The sequence below is a fragment of the Jaculus jaculus genome, chromosome X (genome assembly GCF_020740685.1).
Source record: "Jaculus jaculus isolate mJacJac1 chromosome X, mJacJac1.mat.Y.cur, whole genome shotgun sequence".
Classification (NCBI taxonomy): Eukaryota; Metazoa; Chordata; class Mammalia; order Rodentia; family Dipodidae; genus Jaculus; species Jaculus jaculus.
The window spans coordinates 18,391,280-18,411,284 of record NC_059125.1 but is presented as its reverse complement, the minus strand read 5'-3'; the positions used below and the strand labels follow the sequence as shown (position 1 = coordinate 18,411,284).

At 31.6% G+C, this 20,005-nt stretch overlaps 1 protein-coding gene across 1 annotated transcript in view; it reads right to left on the bottom strand.

The window, feature by feature from the left end:
- Positions 1-20,005, bottom strand: part of Dmd (dystrophin) — a 2,157,654-nt gene that overhangs the window by 1,233,414 nt on the left and 904,235 nt on the right. The window contains exons 39-42 of the mRNA XM_045140973.1: positions 11,643-11,765; positions 9,317-9,454; positions 6,397-6,549; positions 5,357-5,539 (exon numbers count right to left, since the gene is read on the bottom strand). Coding sequence (XP_044996908.1) covers positions 5,357-5,539; positions 6,397-6,549; positions 9,317-9,454; positions 11,643-11,765 — 597 coding nt within the window. The remainder of the gene's footprint in view (positions 1-5,356; positions 5,540-6,396; positions 6,550-9,316; positions 9,455-11,642; positions 11,766-20,005) is intronic.

The following is a 20,005-nucleotide window of genomic DNA, read 5'->3' as shown; positions in this document are numbered from 1 at the left end:
TTTATTTAAATGAATATACTGGAGGTTTTTATTCTACTTTTCATATACTCCAGAACTTTCAGCAAAGCAAAAATTTCCTCAGTATCTTTTAGTTTCTCTATACCTTCCTATAATATTAATCCCCCTTTTTAATATTTTATTTTTACTTATTAGAACTGTAGACAAATGTGCTATCATGTGCATATGGCTTTATGTGGGATCTGGAGTATCAAACCTGGGTTCTTAGGCTTTGCATGTAAGTGCCTTTACCACTAAGCAATCTCTAAACAGAAAGCCCCCTTTTAAAAAAAAATGTTTATTTTTATTTATTCATTTGAGAGCGACAGACAGAGGCCAGAGCCTCCAGCCACTGCAAACGAACTCCAGATGTGTGCGTCCCCTTGTGCATCTGGCTAACGTGGGTCCTGGGGAAATCGAGCCTCGAACCGGGATCCTTAGGCTTCACAGGAAAGTGCTTAACTGCTAAGCCATCTCTCCAGCCGACAATTTTGTTGCTTTTTTTAAGAATTTTAAAAATTATTTTTATTTATTTATTCGAAAGTGACAGAGAGATAAAGAGGCAGATAGAGCAGACACGTGCACCCCCTTGTGCATCTGGCTAACGTGGATCCTGGGGAATGGAGCCGAGAACCAGAGTCCTTAGGATTCACAGGCAAGTGCTTAACCACTCAGCCATCTCTCCATACCCAGAAAGCTCTTTTTTAAAAAAATATGTTTTAATTTATTTATTTGCAATGAGATAGAGGGAGAAAGAGAGAAAATGGGCACACCAGGGCTTCTAGCCACTGCAAACTTCAGATACAGTCATCACCATGTGCATCTGGCTTTACATGGGTACTGGAAAATCAAACCTGGATTGTAAAGGCTTTGAAGGGAAGTGCCTTAACTGCTGGGCCATCTCTCTAGCCCCAATTCTCCTTTTGTAAGTTGTTTACCACAATAGTCGCACTTCATTTCTTAATGATGTTCTTTATATTTCCTGTTATTTTTTTAATTTTCAGAATGGGTATTCCTTATTAGCAAAATCTTATAATTATTTTATTTTCATATTAAAATACATATTTTATTTTATTTCTTTATTTTATTTTATTTTTTGTTTTCAAGGTAGGATCTTGCTGTAGCTCAGGCTAACCTTGAATTCACTATGTAGCCTCTGGGTTGCCTTAAACTCACAGCAATCCTCCTCCCTCTGCCTCCCAAGTGCTAGGATTAAAGGTGTGCACCACCATCCCCAACAAAATACCTATGTCTTTTTTATGTCTTCTGATTGTCCTCTTATCCAAAATCTCCTTTGCTGTACTTTCTACTTTTATTATCTGACAATATCACTTATAAGAAAATGTATTTTAGAGTCTTTTTAATTTTCTTCTCTAACCTTAACTTGTTCAAGAACATATTGTAGAATTTGGTTGTAGTATTATACTATTGAAAGGTATTTACATGTGCATCCAAGGTTTATGGTGAAATATTACATTAATCTTTTTAAAATATAGTTTTATTATTGTTTTATTATGAGAGAGATGAGAGAGAGAGGGAGGATGGGCATGCCAGGATCTTCAGCCTGCTGTTAATGAACTCCAGACGCATGGTTGTGAATCTGTGTGTCTGGCTATATGAAACTTGGAGATTCAAAAAAGTTTTTAGGCTTCGCAGGCATGCTCCCTAACCACTAAGCCAATCAGCCATACATTAGTCAATAAAAAGTAGGTATAAGTTTCTATTATGGAGCTTTTATGGCCTTTAGTTCTTTAATCCCACTCTCTTCATATAAAACCAAATTCAGTTAGCTTTCAGTAAGTTTATGTATGATCATGCCATTCATTGATGGAATCTCAAGTTTTATAAGAAATTTCTAGAAATGTTTCTTTCTAGAATAAATGACATGACCATTGGTTTTATGTAAATGGATTTGATTCAAAAACAACAGATATATTGTTGCTACCATTTTACACAAATAGGACATACTGATCCTAACTCTTAATGGCTTAAAAGGCATTACACTTTTCAAAATAGTATTTCTGCTTTCTAGTGTTAATTTATTACAGAAAGAAAAAAGAAAACTTTCTTTGAACCAACATAAGGCATCAGTTATTTTATTATGTTTTGTTCATCCTCATTACTATCCCATTCCAATTTTTAATAATGAAGAAAATTAGGCCCTGACCATATACCAAGGGGAACACATCATTCACATTACATATTGTTCCTATTATGTGTCTTTTTCTACATAGCTTCACTGTTGTATAGTATAACCTACAGAAAAAAAAAATCTCTATTTCATTTGTATTCAGTTCTTTCTTTTTTAAAAGAGTAATCTAGTCTCTAACCCAAGTGAAATATTTTCATTCTTTATTAAGCCAGGAGTTTCTGTACAGTAAATAGCTATAGAAAAAGTTTACCTGATTTTTACCACTTTGTTGTCCATTTTTTATTGACTGGTTGTCCCAAGGACCACCATTATAGATGTACTGTTTTCCTATTTTATTGAATGTTTGTCCTAAAGACCACCATTATAGATGTACTCTAGTCTAGACTGTCCTGCAGTCCTGTCTAGTTGAGGGCTGCCTCATGATTCCCTTAGACAAAGTTCCATATCACGGTGTATAGCTATAAAGTGCTTGATCATGGACTTAGTTGCCTACCATTAAATTTACACTGATGAGTTCATTTCTCAGTCTATGTCACAGAAATACAAAATATAGTAATTTCTTAAACTTGCTCCTCAAATGGTCAAAATTTTAGAGTGCTTTCTCCTATCTTGAAATGCTATTGTTATAACATGAGGGCAGACATAACTGCAAATCTAGAGTTTGTATCTAGAGAGATAACAGGACCAATAGGGACAATTAAGATGAGAGTAACAAGAGAATGAAGGGGGACATAAAGCCTTTTGTACCTATGGCAATTATACTATGTCAGAAAAATGGTAGGAGTATTGTAAATATAGGCAGTCACAGCCTATTAAATTATAATAATTTAAACTAAATTAATAATAAGAAAGAAAGCAAATCTATGGCCATAGTGAAATCAGTTTAGAAAATGAATTCATAATTTGTAAAGTATAAAGTATAGCTTAGATATTGATTTTTCTTTTTTATTTAATAGAGACAGAGAGAGGGGGGAGAGTGTGTGAGAATGGGCACACCACAGCCTCTAGTCAGTGCAAACAAACTTTTGTCGTATGCACCACCATGTGCATCTAGCTTATGTGGGACCTGGAGAATCAAACTGGGGTCCTTAGGCTTTGCAGACATGCACCTTATCCACTAGGAAATCTCTCCAACCCAGATATTGCTCTTTCTATGGATCATGTATGTATCTTTGTATCTTCCAGTCTATTTGTTGTCACTCCTCTACTCAAATTAATATCTGATGCCAAATATGATTATAATTTTGAATTGTGTATTATTCATACATATTACAATTATTTTATTAGCATGAATAATCAAGAGCTACCATAAAAATAACCACCACACCAATCTTCTAAATCATGAACCTTTAATATATAAAATAATCAATGACTTTGAAGAAATACATATCTTAGTAGTTTTCTATAAATTAATCTCTAATTTTTTACACTGACTTAATTATCATCCTTTTATTTCATCAGGCATTATTACTTTATATAAATAATTGATGATAGCTTAAGAAATGTAGGAAGATATTACAGTGAGGAAGGAGTTCATTGACACTTTTTTTTTCCTGAACTACTTATTTAATTTCAGTAGGTTATAGTACAGTTTTATTCTACATATCTGGTGTATCAAGACAGCAACAATTGAAGTGGAGAAATAACTTAGTAATCAGAGAATACAAAGTAGTCCTTATACTTGCTTTATGAACTCAAAGCAAACATATTACAACATTTTTTTTTCTTATGGTGCCTTATTCTTTCACTTCCTTTTACAACTACAGACTTTGAATTTCAGTTTTTTTGTTAGTTCAAGTGATTTATGATCATTGATATTATAATATCTACATTGAAGTTCTGTCAGGTAGAATTTAGACTTAAGATGTAATAAATATGAGAATATATATAAACAGGATCTTGTATAGCAAAGGCTATTCTTGAACTCATTACTCTCCTGCCTCCATCTCACAAGTTGTGGGATTGCAATTGTTTGTCACCATACCTGGCTAGTAGTTCTTAATTTTTTTTTCAAAATGCTGGGAATATTCTGGTGCTATTAAAAGTTAGGCTACTGCATTCACTAGTAAACTACATATCCATGAATACTCTGAAAAGCATTAAAAGTTAAAATATTATGCAATACATTTCCCACACATTTTTATAAAATAGTTATGTTAATTACCTTATACATGCTTAAAATATTACACTGTACTAAATCAAATAAATAATATCACAAAAGAAAGTACCAAGAAAACTCATACTGGGGAGATGAACCACCTGAAGTTGTCAGTTATAGATAAAAAAAATGTTAAGTACATGTTTGTTTCACAGAAAATCTGATGTAATCATAAAGCCATTTTCCCAGACTCTTACTTCCTGGTTTTGTGAGGAGTACTTCCTTTGAAAATTATAGATGGTAGCCATTTACCTTCACCTTATAAGAAAGAACTCAGAGTAGGAACCATCATGTATCTCTACAAATATCTTTGAGCTCGATCTGCTATATTACAAATGATTAAAATGAAGCTTAAAGTTTGGAGTTGCCTTTTCAAAGACAAAAAAGCATTAACTTCCCATTTGGTGGTTTAAAATGATCATAATGTCCTTTTCTGTGCTTGCAACATTTTAGCAATGACATTGCTATTGTTCATTCTTCTCTCAATTATCAGCATCTTACTAGCCATCCTGTTCTTCAAACAAGCACTGTGACCCACTGACTCACCGAGTATATACACCAAGAAAGAAGACTACATTTCTCTTCTTCAGGTCAATGATCTAGATAAGGCATTATTGAGGTCAGAATAAGAAGATGTTTCACAAAATATTTATTATTTATTATGTATACAGGAATAAATTAAAATTAGCATGGGATGATCTCAGGAAAGCAATATGCAATTCTGTATTAGACATGAATGTAAATGTATGATAAATTGACAAATTCACATTGCCAATGTTATGGAAAATGATGGAGCAAAAAAAATTAAGATGTGTTTTTTGTTTCATTTTTCATAAGGGTGCTTTTCCTATTCCCTATTATTTTGCCTATAAATTTGAAAATTAAACTCTACAGTTACAGAAGCCCAAAGTGAGGCAAAGTACTCACTTTCAGAATGGACACTAGATGTCTGAAATGGCGCCCAGAGATTTTTGTGTTGTTGTTAGTAGGGCTCTGTTAATAGATCAGTAGTTGCAAACACATACTTGTGTTTGCCAGTAACAACTCACAATTTGTGCAAAGTTGAGTCTTCGAAAGTGAGCAAATTTGCTCTCAATTTCCCGCCAGCGCTTGCTGAGCTGGATCTGAGTTGGCTCCACTGCCATTGCGGCCCCATTCTCAGACAAGCCCTCAGCTTGCCTATGCAGTACATTCAGCTCCTCTTTCTTCTTCTGCAATTCACGATCAATTTCCTATTGAGCAAAACCAATACAGGGCCCAGGGCAGTTAGCTAACCACATCAAGTGACGTACAAGCAGCAAATAGTTCTCTCAGAAATTTCATAGGCTGTTGTTCCTTTATTGCCTTTTTTTAAATTTACAGTTGACAAATATGGAAGGCGTCATTGTCATCCTCACCCAGGAATCCAAATATTATTGCAGTTATCAATTGAAGGTTCAGTTTAAGATAGTCTAACTTATACTATTAAATAATTATTATTTTTGAAATTTTCTGTTGTTTTGAGTGTTGATTCGAATTGGAGTGATTATTCATTTATTTACTAGGGTCCATCCATACACAATTTAATTTAGAGGGTAAGTGACTAACTTTTTTATTGCCTTTTTAAAAGTTTGAGGAAATCAACAGAGAATGAAGCAAAATAAAAATGTAAAATAATAACAGAAAAAAACTTCAGACAATATGCAAAGAAGTCTATAGAGATTTGACACTGATGCGTGAAGACGCTCTGATGGAATGAATGTGCTAACATGAGAAAACAGTCGTCCATATACCGAATAGTCATTAGTTCATCTGGAACAGAGATACACAAAGTCAATTACAAATTTACCGGAAAACACATGACAGTTATTCATTAATTTCACATTTTCTAATAGAAAAACATTGCATTAATTCAACATTATGTCAATTGAATAACAATACAATACATTTACTGAAACAAAACACAATACAAAAAATACAGGTAAAACAAAAGGAACACTATTAGAGGAAACCAGAACACCAATATTTCACATAGAATATTTACTACTTGAGTTTAAATAGTTAAACTCTAGAAATAAAACCTAGTATTTTCATTCTAAAACAACATTACCTTTATTTTCTTTTCATCTCTGGGTTCAGGTAAGCTGGCTAATTTTTTTTCAATGTCATCCAAGCATTTAAGGAGATCATCAGCCTGCCTCTTGTACTGATACCACTGATGAGAAATTTCTAGAGCCTTTTTTCTTCTTTGAGACCTCAAATCCTGTTCATGGTGCACATATTGTTAAAATATAAAGTTTATATGTATAGTATACTTTTACCTGTAGTTATTCATAAAAACAATTTGACTCTATAATTCTTCTAAATGATTTCAAAATCACATTTCAATATAAACCATACAAATAACTAAGTTATACATTTACATCATAATAGGTATGTATAGAGCAAAGAATCCTAAACACACCAAGATTTTCGCTTGTAATATTTCAAATAACTATGAAATATTATATATTTAATTGAGTTTTTAATGAGTTAAGTAAATTATTGTGTATTCTACATGAAATAGTTTAATATATGGATGTAACCAAATTAATTAGATCAGGGCAAAATATATTGAGTTTGTATTTGAGTATTTAAATATTTGAAATTGTAAAATTTTATTTTAATTGTAAAATAATTCAGCTTTGGGTTTATGAACAAATGTTAAGTTTATATAGCCAAATAACAAGCATTCGTGGCTTACAAATAGACCATTAATACTTTTGATTTCAAAGTCAAAACTATGGTGTTCCATTCTATGCTATGTAGAAGTGTGATTTTTGTTCATATAGCTGATTGTACATTAAAGTGATTACTTAAATTTGAGAAAAAGATCTCTTCAATGCTTGCTTAGCCAACATTTTCTTGCAAATAAAAAATTAATTATTTTAAAAAAGAGAAAGTGGGCTGGAGAGATGGCTTAGCAGTTAAGGCGTTCACCTGCAAAGCCAAAGGATCCCAGTTCAACTCTCCAGGACCCATGTAAGGCAGATGCACAAGGGGGTGCACATGCATTTGAATTCATTTACAGTGGCTGAAGTCCCTAATGCATCCATTCTCTCTCTTTCCCTGTCTCTCTCAAATAAATAAATAAATAAATAAATAAATAAATTTAAGAAATAAAAAAGAGAAAGTATATGGTGTTCAATCAGTCTGATTAAATAACAGTGACTGCTTTAGTAAATTACCAAAGAAGAAAATAATCAATCATTTTGCTTCTACAAGTACACTTAGTGTTTTCCCTGATCAATAGAATTAGCTTAAATGTCACCTTTGTAACTCAAGGAAATGTAAGAGGTCTTTCTCAGCTTTAATTTCCTCAAAAAGGCAACAAATATATTTTATGTGCAAGTTCAACAAGAGAAAATAATAACAAAGAAGAGTTAAAAATTTATTGTTTTGGAAAGTTCTGACCTTCTTTGAAATATTTTGTAAAGACTGGAATTAGAGCTATGCAGTAATGATACTGGGTGGTATAAATTGGCTTGGCTAGCAGAGTTAGTATTGATTAATCACTGGTATCATGTTTGCAGCAATGGTGTAGATTTCATTTTCCATTCTACTTAAATTTGAATCTGTGTAATTTATTGCAGTTTACATTTCATATGACATTTCTCAACCTCCTGTGAAGATAATAAATGCTTTGGAGGAGTCAGATGGAACAGTGTTTTCTTCCAAAGACCTCAAGTTGCAGCCCAGTGAATGAGAGCTGAATTGTACCTTATTCATGAGACAGTTCACCTCTATATGTAAAGAAATGGCTTGGTGATCAGAAATCTGAAACTCTTTCTACTTCTTTAGAATAAGATGTTATGTAGTACATAGAAGTACTTTCAGATATCTAACAGGCTTTTTTGAGATTTATGGCAAATTACCTGGAGGTAATGCTAATCAACAGGACACATATGCCTCGTGTCTATGCTTCTGAAAGCATGGTCACAGTGAAAAGGATGTCAATTGCACAGATTTCTGATTTTCGGAGTATAGTATGATTTGCTCTTGCAACCCCCCGCCTTTCATGGAAGCAGACTTTTCCATTTACTATACTTCAGACACCTGCTGTCCAATTAGACTTTCCTTGTGGATTCCTTGCAGGCACAATATTGTGTAATTACATTCTCAGCAGTGTTTATCTGTTTGACTATTAAAAAAAACTGTTTTATCTTCTCATTTGCATAAAGAAAGCAAATTCCCTTTACCTACTAGGTGAATCTACCTACACAGCTACATGACACTGAAGGTGTGCTTTACAATGAAAAACTTTATAATTAACAATATCAGAAAATCAGCCCTGCATTGCAAAGCATACACAAACAAAAACATATTTCATAAAACATTTTGCAGGTTTCTGCTGTTCTTGCTCCAGAATCCGGGTAAAGCACTTCATGGCAGCTACTACTTGCTGCTCAATATGCAAGCAGGAGTTCATCAAAGGGCATCAAACACACTGCTGAGGATGACTAGATAAATGTAGATGCTTGGCAGGAGAAAGTTACTCTTTTGAAAAATAGACATTACAAGAAACGTAAAAATCGAGGACCTATTTAAAAAGAATATTCAATTGCCAAAAAATTGGATCCACTATGAATAAAATAAAATATACAAAAAAAACCAGAATTACTTGAAGGAAATGTAGATTGGCTACTATGGTAATCAAGACAGATTGTTTTGCCATATAAATACACAAGTGGCTTATAGAAAGAAAGTAAATTACAAAATTAAATTAAATGCAGAATTACTATGAAGATATGTTTGGATACTTTCCCATATTAAAAAAATTTGACCAAAAATATAATAAGGCTTAAGCAACACATCTTTCAAAACCAGAAAACACATGAATACTTCTTATATAAAGTGCATACAATAAAGACAAAGACAAGTGCATTTCTAGTAACTGAATTTCTTAAGTAGATTTTACTTATGCACATGATATTTTACCCTACATAGGAAAAAAACATAGACAAGGCATATTATAACTTTATCTCTAATACCTTGAGAGCATTATGTCTTGTCTGTAACAGCTGTTGTTTGATTTTTATTTCCTCTCGCTTTCTCTCATCTGTGATTCTTTGTTGTAAGTTGTCTCCTCTTTGCAACAATTCTTTTACTGTACCCTCATTGTCTTCACTCTGATTAAAACAACAAGTATAATCTTCATTTTGGTTTTTAGAATGCTGTATATTGTTAACAGTTACAAAGAAACATATTATTTAAAGGCACACAAAATTCCAGTTTAGAACTTTCAGGGGAGCTTATTATAAAGTTCCGTGCTCATAGCTTTTCACTTATGTTTTTCATCATAGATATAAACGACAAAATATTCTTTTCTAAAGAATACATTTATAACGTATGTAGCAAGATGGGTGAGGAATGCACATTATCATCAAAGAAGACATGAACTACTGTAAATGAATTATTTTGGTTTGATTGTATTATAATTCTACAAAATAAGAATGTTTGCATTAATCATCTTGTCACTTATAAGGCTAATTGAGTCAGATGAGATTACACATAAGATGGCAATAAATCTTAAAATAATAATATGTAACTATGTAAAAATGTCTTACTTGTACACTAACATTTAGTTAATTATACCTGTTTCAGATTTATAAGCTAAAGCCTAATTTAATGATATGGGTTATCAAAAATTATGTGTGACATTATCAAATATTAAATGTAATCAGTTTCTAAGATCTGATGTGCCAAGTTTAATAAATAAAATAGTAATTACTGTGGTTTAAGTAGTTTTAGAATATTTTCAATGTCCACTCAGTTTTTTACATTCTAAGTATAATTTATTTATTTACAAATATAATGATATGAGTAAGTTCTGACCTAATATAGTTACATGCAAGTATGTGTGATTTTTCAATCCTAGGTTATTATCTTTCAATTCCAAATATGGAAAATTTCTATTCAAGAGGCTGAGTATGAAATAATGCACAAAGTATACCAATAAACTATGGATAATTTATAGACAAAAATCACATACATGCATGTATGTGTACATGAAGATATATCAGTTTATGTGGTATTAAAGGTAATATACGTACATTTCTAATTGGTGCCTAAATTTCTAAGTACAACTAAAGACCTATCCATTCTGCTGTGTGGAAATTGGATTATTTTTTTACTGAGATGTGTCAATTAGTAATCTAATGAGCTTCATCACATACCATAAAAATGTAGTCTACAAAATCTTTTAGTATGCCTTTTAAAATTCTGAAGTATTTTCTACAGAAAAAAAAACAAAAACATAAAATGTGCTTCACTTTTTCCCCACAACCATGGTAGGGCTCTTCTATGGCAGGATTGGTGGTCAGCCTAAGTGTTTATAGGTAACAGGCATTTTTTTACACTTCTTCTTTGTGCTGTGCTTTCTCCTTTGACATGAAGTAGAGATAGCTGGAACTCAACATTTTTGAAAGTCTTGTTCTGCCTGTTCCATACAGCTCCAGAAAATCAGAATTAACACCACCTTGGTGAAAATATTTCCCCAACTAATTCACATACTTAATGTCTAAATACTCATAGATTGTCTTCTAATATCATTCAAGCATAATCTAAGAAGAATCTAGCATTGATCAATCTCTAAACATTCTAAAATTATATGTGTAAAAGTTAAAAATGTCACAGAGTGATGGCAGTGGAAAATGGGAAAAGAAATTGTGAAAAGAAGGGTGAAGGTAGCAAAAAGAACCTCAGTGAGTAGTGATATTCAAGCCAGAATGAAGTGTAAAAGGCATTTTGATATCATCTGGTGTTGCAAGAGATTTTTCTGAGTTTACAAATTATGTATATGGTCATGATTTATTCACTTTACTCCCACTGAATAAACAGCTTGAATTCATACAGTTTTTAGACATCTACTCTACTATTTACTATTTTCTCAATTTTTGTAAAACCACTTTCTAAGAAACATTATTAGAATATATTTGTATTCTATATTATTATCCTTACTATAAACAAAGCCAAGGTGTACATGAAATATCAGCCTTCTATGAGAAGTTCTTACTAATTATCTAGTTTGTTTTTTTTTTTTAATTTCTTTTGCTCTCTCAGAAAAAGAGGACATGTCAAAACAAAATTGAAATTTTAAACTACTTGTCAGTATTCCTATATGATCATAACAAGCAATATTCAAGTTATAATAAAGTGCCAAAATAATTTGAATTCATAACTATTATTAGAATAATATATTATGAGCATGGTGGTGTTCTTAGAATTCAGTGAGAAACATGTGTTATCTGATGTCTTTCAAAATATTGATTCATTTTCACTCCTACTTCATTCACACTTTTATCATAACCAATTTACCATATCTTTATTGAAGTCTTCCTCTTTCACTGTCACCCCCTGCTGAATTTCAGCCTCCAGTGGTTCAAGCAATTTTTGTATATCTGAGTTAAACTGCTCCAATTCCTTCAAAGGAATGGAGGCCTAAAAAAAAAGATAGTTCTAATTTAAATCAAAATTACTTTTTTATTAGAAATGCAAACCAACAGAAATATATTTATTCAACCCCCTGTTGCTAAGCTAATGGCATGCATTATATTCCATGTTAGATTCCGTGAAGGTTTTGAGATCCAAGGAGGAAAGTACCTAAGGAGAAAAAAACTGATCACCAGAGTTGAACACACATGCAAGGTAATGCATCTCATCAAAGTGTGAGATAAAAAGTCAGTTTACATATACTTGACTTGGCTCATTTTTAATACTCTAAAGTTGAGTTTAATTTTTTTAAATAATTTTTTTAATTTTTTTAAATTTATTTGAGAGCAAGTTGAGTTTAATTTTTAAACTTTCAGGAAGATAAAACATTTAAGTAAATCTATCTTGTAAGGTTACCTCATTGACGAAATAACAATAACCTCGGGTAAAACTATAGAATTCTCACCTAATATTTTAGAAAAACTATGACTTTTGCACTGTCATATTTCCACACATGCTCTCCTAAGACAAAACATCCACTATCTTGCCTCCAAAATCATTTGTGTATCAATAATAAATTTGTGTGAAAAAAATACAATTTGTGTGAATTAACCTGGAATATTTGAATATATCATAGTTTCTTTAATTTTGAAATTGATATAGAAAATCTTTTCAAAAAACAATCCTTGATTTTCTAAATGAAGTAATTGAAAAGGAATGATAACTGAAAAAATTGAAAAAAAATTCAAAATCAAGAAAGTTAATAACTAAAGGTCTGTTAAGTATTCTTTTACCTCTCTTGGTCTTTATTTCATATTTAAATTATTCCTATTATAATACTAGAAGTTATCTTATATTTTATTATATTAAATACCCATGTATATTCCCTATTTTATCTGATTCTTTTCATTTATATTTCAATTAATGAAAACAATTTTGGAAATTTGTATGTATATTACACCAGTAATGATTCCTACCAACTTGTTTGGAGTCATATTTTCAGTCACACATTGAATATACTCTTATTTGATGACTTAGACAACAGCTTCTGGAAGAAAATAATGATAAGAATTCAAGGACAAACTGAATATCTAAAAGTAGTCTGTTTTCGGGAGGAAGTAAATAAAAATTGTCATGAAAAATGTGCATGTGTGTTTGATATTTCTTTATGTATCCTAGAAAATGTTTATGGTATTTAAAATAAATGATTACAGCCCCGCTTTTAAATACTAATGATCACTTATTATTTGAAAGGTAATAATTTTTGGAACAGTAGAAGTTAGTCCACTAAAAATATAAGATGTTTCAGTCTTTCAGTTATCATTTTATTGTTCAAATTTGTATGCTTCTCAAAGACCTATATGATATCAAATTGATGACAGTTTAAATTACTGAAATGTTGTTTAAATTAGCCATTCTTTAAGAAAAGAAACTGCATGTTCAACATGGTTTAATGATAAACTTAAATACTCAAAGTAACTTTTATTTCCTCCCTTCATATCAAAATTACATAATTTCATTTACAGGCAGATTTACCTGTTTTCTCCAATTGCTTCTTCTCTAGGTCATCTTCGCACCAAATAATCAAATAGAGTAGTTTCAAAGGCTCACAATTTTGGTTTCTGTATCCCTTTCTTCCATAATTTACTATATGTTCTTCAATAAATTGACTTGTAAGTTTCATGTCTCTCAAACTGGTACACTTAGCTGTGATACCACTTTTAAATTCTAATCTATATTTTCCAACAACTAGTCTATTTGTCACTTGGAATTTGACATAACTGGAATTAAGCTCATTATATTTTCCCAAAAACTACATGTAAAACCAATGTCACTAATTTTTGGAACTCACTTCTGCCCTTAGTCAAATACACTTAAAACATAAAGCATGCCATTCTTGAAAATATTCCCCTATTATGTAATGAATATCAAATATGAGTTAATTCTCTATGATTCACTTGTTCTGTAGTCTCAGTCACAGCATGTTTATATTTATATGTTTTCATCTAGGACATGTGATAAACCCCATAGAGGTGTACAATTTACACAGAGAATTGGCCAATATGTCTTCCAAATATTGATACAATTCTGCTAATTTTCTGCTATGTAATCTTATGCATACCCAAAACAAATGAAATAAAGTCCAGACTCCAGCTTGATAGACAAGATTTCTTCTAATGTATTACAAGGAACTTCCAAGCCTTATTTAAATATCCCAAACGTAGGATTTTCCTTGCTGGCAATGTCTTGATTTTCTGTTATCCTACCTCAAGGTCTTTAGAATACTTATCATCTAGTAGAGAGAACAAGGAAGATTCTGAGCCAGTAGGCCCTTTACTACTTACTAGATAAGTCTGCCCTTTAGCACTTAATAGCTGAGGAACCTTGGAGAACTTTTTTATAAAATCTTTTGTGAGTCCAGTTTTCTTTATTTCTAACATGGGGATAAAGAATACCTAATTCCTAATAGTGTTATGAAGATCAACTATTAGATTTGTGACTAGCATAAAATGCTCATTACATACTCAAGATCCTATATACCTATCTGGTAAGCATAAATACTGAAGGAATATTATCTTTTACTATTTTCTGTCATCATAGCTGTGTAGCGATTTCTTTCTTAGTGTTCCTCATTTGAAGATGTGGCTTTTGAAGGATATTTTGTCATGACATAGTGAGTTTTTATGTTGACCACAGATTAGTTGTAAAAAAAAATCCATGAAATTCAAATGATGATCATGGTAAAGTATAGAATGTTAAAAAAGATAATTTTTGATTAATTATACCTCATTAGTGTACACAGTTGTCTCAAGGAAGATGCAAAAGTCACCACATGTGCTTTACCCAGGGAAGACTTTATATTATGAGATATTTTAGAAAATTAATGTGAGACAGTAAGATTAGTCCACAAACATTTCAGAATATGTTTTTCTTTTACCCAGAACCATTGCTTTTATGGAATAGCCACTTATAAATAATTTTCCTGAAAAGAAAGTTAATACATGACTCATAATGTCATAATACAATAGCAGAATAAACATTTGTTTCCTTAGACTTCTGGGGTTCAACCCAGGGCCATGCAATTGGTGTGCAAATACTCTACCACTAAGCCACATATATTCCTAGTGTTACAATTTCCATACAAATACTTCAAAATATATTTGATTGACAATGGGAAAAATGCTATGAGTAGCATGAGATAATCAAGTAAAAAAAAAATACCCACAGCATAAACAAAAACCTCCTATGTGGGCTTTAATTGAAACTACTACAAAATGAATTCAGGCAAAAAAATTAAACCTTAAGCTTCATTAGAGAAACAAACAGGATCCATATTTGCTAATTTGATAATTTGGTAAGAAGATCATGTATGCAGATTAGCTATTAAAATTATTCTGTGTGTTTGCAAATGAATAGGTAGAATCAGTGTGTTGCACCTATTTACAGCATTGTTTAGGTGAATCAAAGGACAAATAATTAGGGCTACAATATTTTAAAGTGGTATTGTTAAGTTAGTGAGTTTCTCAATGCTTAAAAATGCACAAGCAGAGGTTAAATGATGATGTATTAGGTCATGTGTGAAAAATACTTTAAGATAAATATTACCATAAAATCTACCACATTACATTATTATAGCTATGTCCGCTATTAAAAAAAAATAAACATGTAGTGCAGCTCAATTGGAATACAATGCAATTCATAAGTACAATAGTAATTTATATATTGCAAGGTTAAAAAAGAAACAATAAACAGGTATAATTGATTTTACATATTTTATTTCAGTAATATATCCAAAATATTATAAAGCAAAAAAATTAACTCAATAAAAATCATTAATGAAGCTGATTACATTCACTCACTTGTGCCAAATATGCAAAATCCATGCATGTTTATACTTCTATTATGTCTTAAGTTGGAATAGCTTGTCCTCAGTGTAGATCTATACTAATCATTTTAATAGTGCTACTAATAAGAATCAATATCTCATGATCCACATAAAAGGTGTTACAGGAATACTATGTTACTAATGACAGTAAACATGTAGGTGTTTCATTTAATAAATAAGTGAATTTAGATGATCTATGCAAAGTCTGTCTCATCCACTTGCATTATTTTATGGGAGGGCCAGTTCAAGCAATCCTTTGGAAAAAGGAAATGTTAATCAGTTTTAACCTATAATATGAAGAGTCTCTATTCTTTATTTATATATGATTTTAAATTGTTCTATTTTATCTTGAAAATATCATAGTGCTCTTCCATTCCCAGTATGTACTGTCTTTGGAAATGGTAGCCCACCTCACACTAAATTGTATCTTTCATAATATATGTGACCTCTTTATATGAAAAATATTTATCAACATAGTCTACTTATTTGCTGATTACCACTGACTAATTTTGTAACTAAATGACTATAAGGAAACAATTTTTAGCTGTAGTAACTGCAGGAACAAAACATCCAATTAGTATCCATATTACAAATACTGTTTATTTATACATAAGAAATTAGAAAAGCCTAGTTATCATCATATTCATGACTTTTTTCCAACTGGTTAGTTTTACACGATATGGTTTGGCTTTCCTAATTTTGAATTTTTATGCAAATTTGTTAATGCTTAAAGTATCTATAGCTTAAAAACTCGCTATGAGCCAGGCATGGTGATGCACACCTCTATTCCCAGTACTTGTAAGGCTGAGGCAGAAGGAATCCAATTTAGGGACTAGCCTACCCTAAACAGCAAGACCCTGTCTCAAAAAGCAAAATTAATCAATAAACAATTAAATAAGGTCATTTTGTATGACAAAATTCAAAGCATCAAGTATATTTCCATTAAGAATTATGTAAACCATTTAAAGCATTTGAAAGTGATGCTAGGTAGATAATCAGATTAATTCTTCTTAAAATCTATAAGATCAGAATCACATGTATATCACATAATGTTAGTACACACACACAAGATAGGTTTTAGAATAGCTAGAGAACAGTAAGAATGAACTTATAATGTGCTTTGAAACTATATATAGCATTTGTAGCTTTACAGAGTTGGATATTTACTTATATTATCATTTTAAAAATCTTTAGCATAGCTTCACATTTATAATAAATACATACAAGGTAGATCATAGACAACTTTAATAGACAAATTAAAGGACACACAAGAAAGAAGAGACAGAGAAACTGAGAAAGACAACATTCTGTTTTCCTTGATGTTTTAATGTTCCTTCAAATTGCTTCACAACAACTATTAATTGTGCTTTGTTGGGTGATAAAAGGATTAATGAAATTTAAGGCTCCATTGAAGCTTTGGCATTAAAGGTGAGTTATATCATAGGTTCACAGAGAATATCAGACTGAACAAAGCAAAATTGATTACAAACTGATTCACTGTAAATTGAAGGCATTATTCAGTTATATTTGATTAATATTGAAAGTTAGCTTTCTTTGTTTAAATATTACATCAGCATGCAGAGATACACTGGTAAAATAATAACTGTGTTTACACAGACAGCAAGGCAAACATTGGTTAATCTGTACTATGGAATCTGAGTAATCATAATAAATTGCCACTCTTTGGGAAATACACTGAAATCTATGTTGAAAATATAAACAAGTGGCACTAAATGCTTTGAAATTTCTTCAGATAAATCTATGTTTTCCAGATTGTAATTTTTAAATATTATTTATTATTACAATATTCATATACAAATATAAGCAAAGAATAATTCACGGAAATCAAATGAGTAAAGTTTCAAAGACCAGCAGCATGCTATAACACAGAACAGGCTGATGACATGATATAGAGAGTTTATTTCAAAGCATTCTAGCTAAAAAGGAAGGCAACTTACAAAGATAAAAGAATATTAAAAAGATACCACATCTGTGCTTGAACAAAGACAATCAATGGGTTAATCACTCTCTTAAATTTTAACTACAAAAACAATCTAAAGAAATATTTTTTAACACAGAAGCTCACAGTATTAACATTTCACTGGTTGCACTGTTTTGGCTTTGAGTAATGATTCTGGTTTACTTTTAATTCCTTGTTGATTAAAATGCAGCAAATTTGTGAAGCTAATGATGAAACAGCCTCCAATACATCTCTATTGATTTTTATTTGAAATAATTTTCACACTTCAGAACAGAATAAAAATGCATGCTGTTTCCAGAAGACCTGTTGATACTTCAAGAATTAGACTTCTGGCTACTTTTTTAAAAGTGAACCCTGAATTCTTCTTTAATTAAAGGTTATGCAAGTAATATAAAATGAAATAGGACAGCCCGGCATGGTGGCACACACCTTTAATCTCAGCACTCGGGTCGCAGAGGTAGGAGGATCACCATGAGTTCAAGGCCACCCTAAGACTACATAGTAAATTCCAGGTCAGCCTGAGCTAGAGTGAGACCCTATTTCGAAAAACCAATAAATAAATAAATAAATGAAATAGGAAAGGATTGAGATAAAATATATTTTTTGGTGACATAAATATAAAAAGTCACTTTGGAAAATGTTGTATTTTAATTCTCTGTCTGGATCTTTTTGTTTTACTTTCTTCTTTTTGTTTCTTTCTCTTATCCTCCATAGTCCCGCTTTTGGTTAATATGAACTACAGTGGAGTGGCTGGGAGAATGGTTAAGTAGATTCTGGACTTTCCTGCAATGGTGGCTTGTCCAAGCTTCAGTACCATAGCCATTATTTGTTAAGGTAGATAGACATTCATTTACATCAGCAAGACATTCTGGTGCACACATGTGTGTACAAATAATTTTTTTATGAGACTGACATTCTACCTACTAAGCTAACAAAGTACTACAAAATATATAGTTGGAGTACCGTTTGAAATGAAATTAATGTTTCTTTTAGAACATCATTGATAAATCACACAAGCTGATTGACCTTACAAGAAGTAGTAATTATGCCCGGAATCAGAACACTGGAGTAATCTAAACAATGAACTGAAACCTAAAAATTTTGAATTGGGCCATACAATTGTGAGAACATGGAAATTTTACTGCTGCTTTCTCACATAGTTCAAAATCTAATGGAATGGAATATAAAGAATGATTTCTTGCCGGGCATGGTGGCGCATGCCTTTAATCCCAGCACTTGGGAGGCAGAGGTAGGAGGATTGCCATGAGTTCGAGGCCACCCTGAGACTACAGAGTTAATTCCAGGTCAACCTGGACCAGAGTGAGACCCTACCTCGAAAAACCAAAAAAAAAAAAAAAAAAAAAAAAAAAAAAGAATGATTTCTTTTGGATCTGATAATGCTGACTAGAAAAGAAGCACAATTGGCAATCACCTTTAATCTAAATGTCATGTTAAGAAGATCAAGTTTTGGGCTGGAGAGATGGCTTAGCGGTTAAGCACTTGCCTGTGAAGCCTAAGGACCCCGGTTCGAGGCTCGGTTCCCCAGGTCCCACGTTAGCCAGATGCACAAGGGGGTGCACGCATCTGGAGTTCGTTTGCAGAGGCTGGAAGCCCTGACGCGCCCATTCTCTCTCTTTCCCTCTATCTGTCTTTCTCTCTGTGTCTGTCACTCTCAAATAAATAAAAATTTAAAAAAAAAGAAGATCAAGTTTGGTCTATCTAAAAGTGTCTAGAAGACAGTGCTCACTGAATTCAAGTAAATACCATCTTTCAAAATATTTTATATAGTTGCAACAGATTTATAACCAAAATTTCAATTTAATTAACTCTACTACAGCAATAGCTAGTATAGCAATTGTGTAGACAAATTAATGTCTTTCCTATTCAAATTAAATCATTGTGTGCATTATTTGATGTATTACTCTGTAACTACACCTGAGCATAATAATTGTAAATTATATATTATTCAGTATTTATAGAATTTTACTATGGGCTTCATCTCTTGTTTTTAAGTTTTGTTTGTAGAAGAAGTTCCTAAAAATAATATTTATTGAGACAAATATCTGTAGTAGGATATGAACTGGGCCTTGTCTGTCTGGAAGGGTGTAAAATTAGAACATTATTAGAAAAAGATTGCAAAGGTGGAAAAATCAATTCATGTTAATAAAACTGTTCATAAAAATTTGGATTTTAATTATAGTTATCAAATCTAATAAGTGTTAATTTTACATTCTAGGTCATATAAATTTCATTATCTATTTCACACTCATTTAAGAGATACAAAATTGTTGTCTAAACTATTACTCATAAATGTTCCAAATAGATAATAATTTAAGACAGTTACACCAAGCATGTGTGTGTGTGTGTGTGTGTGTGTGTGTG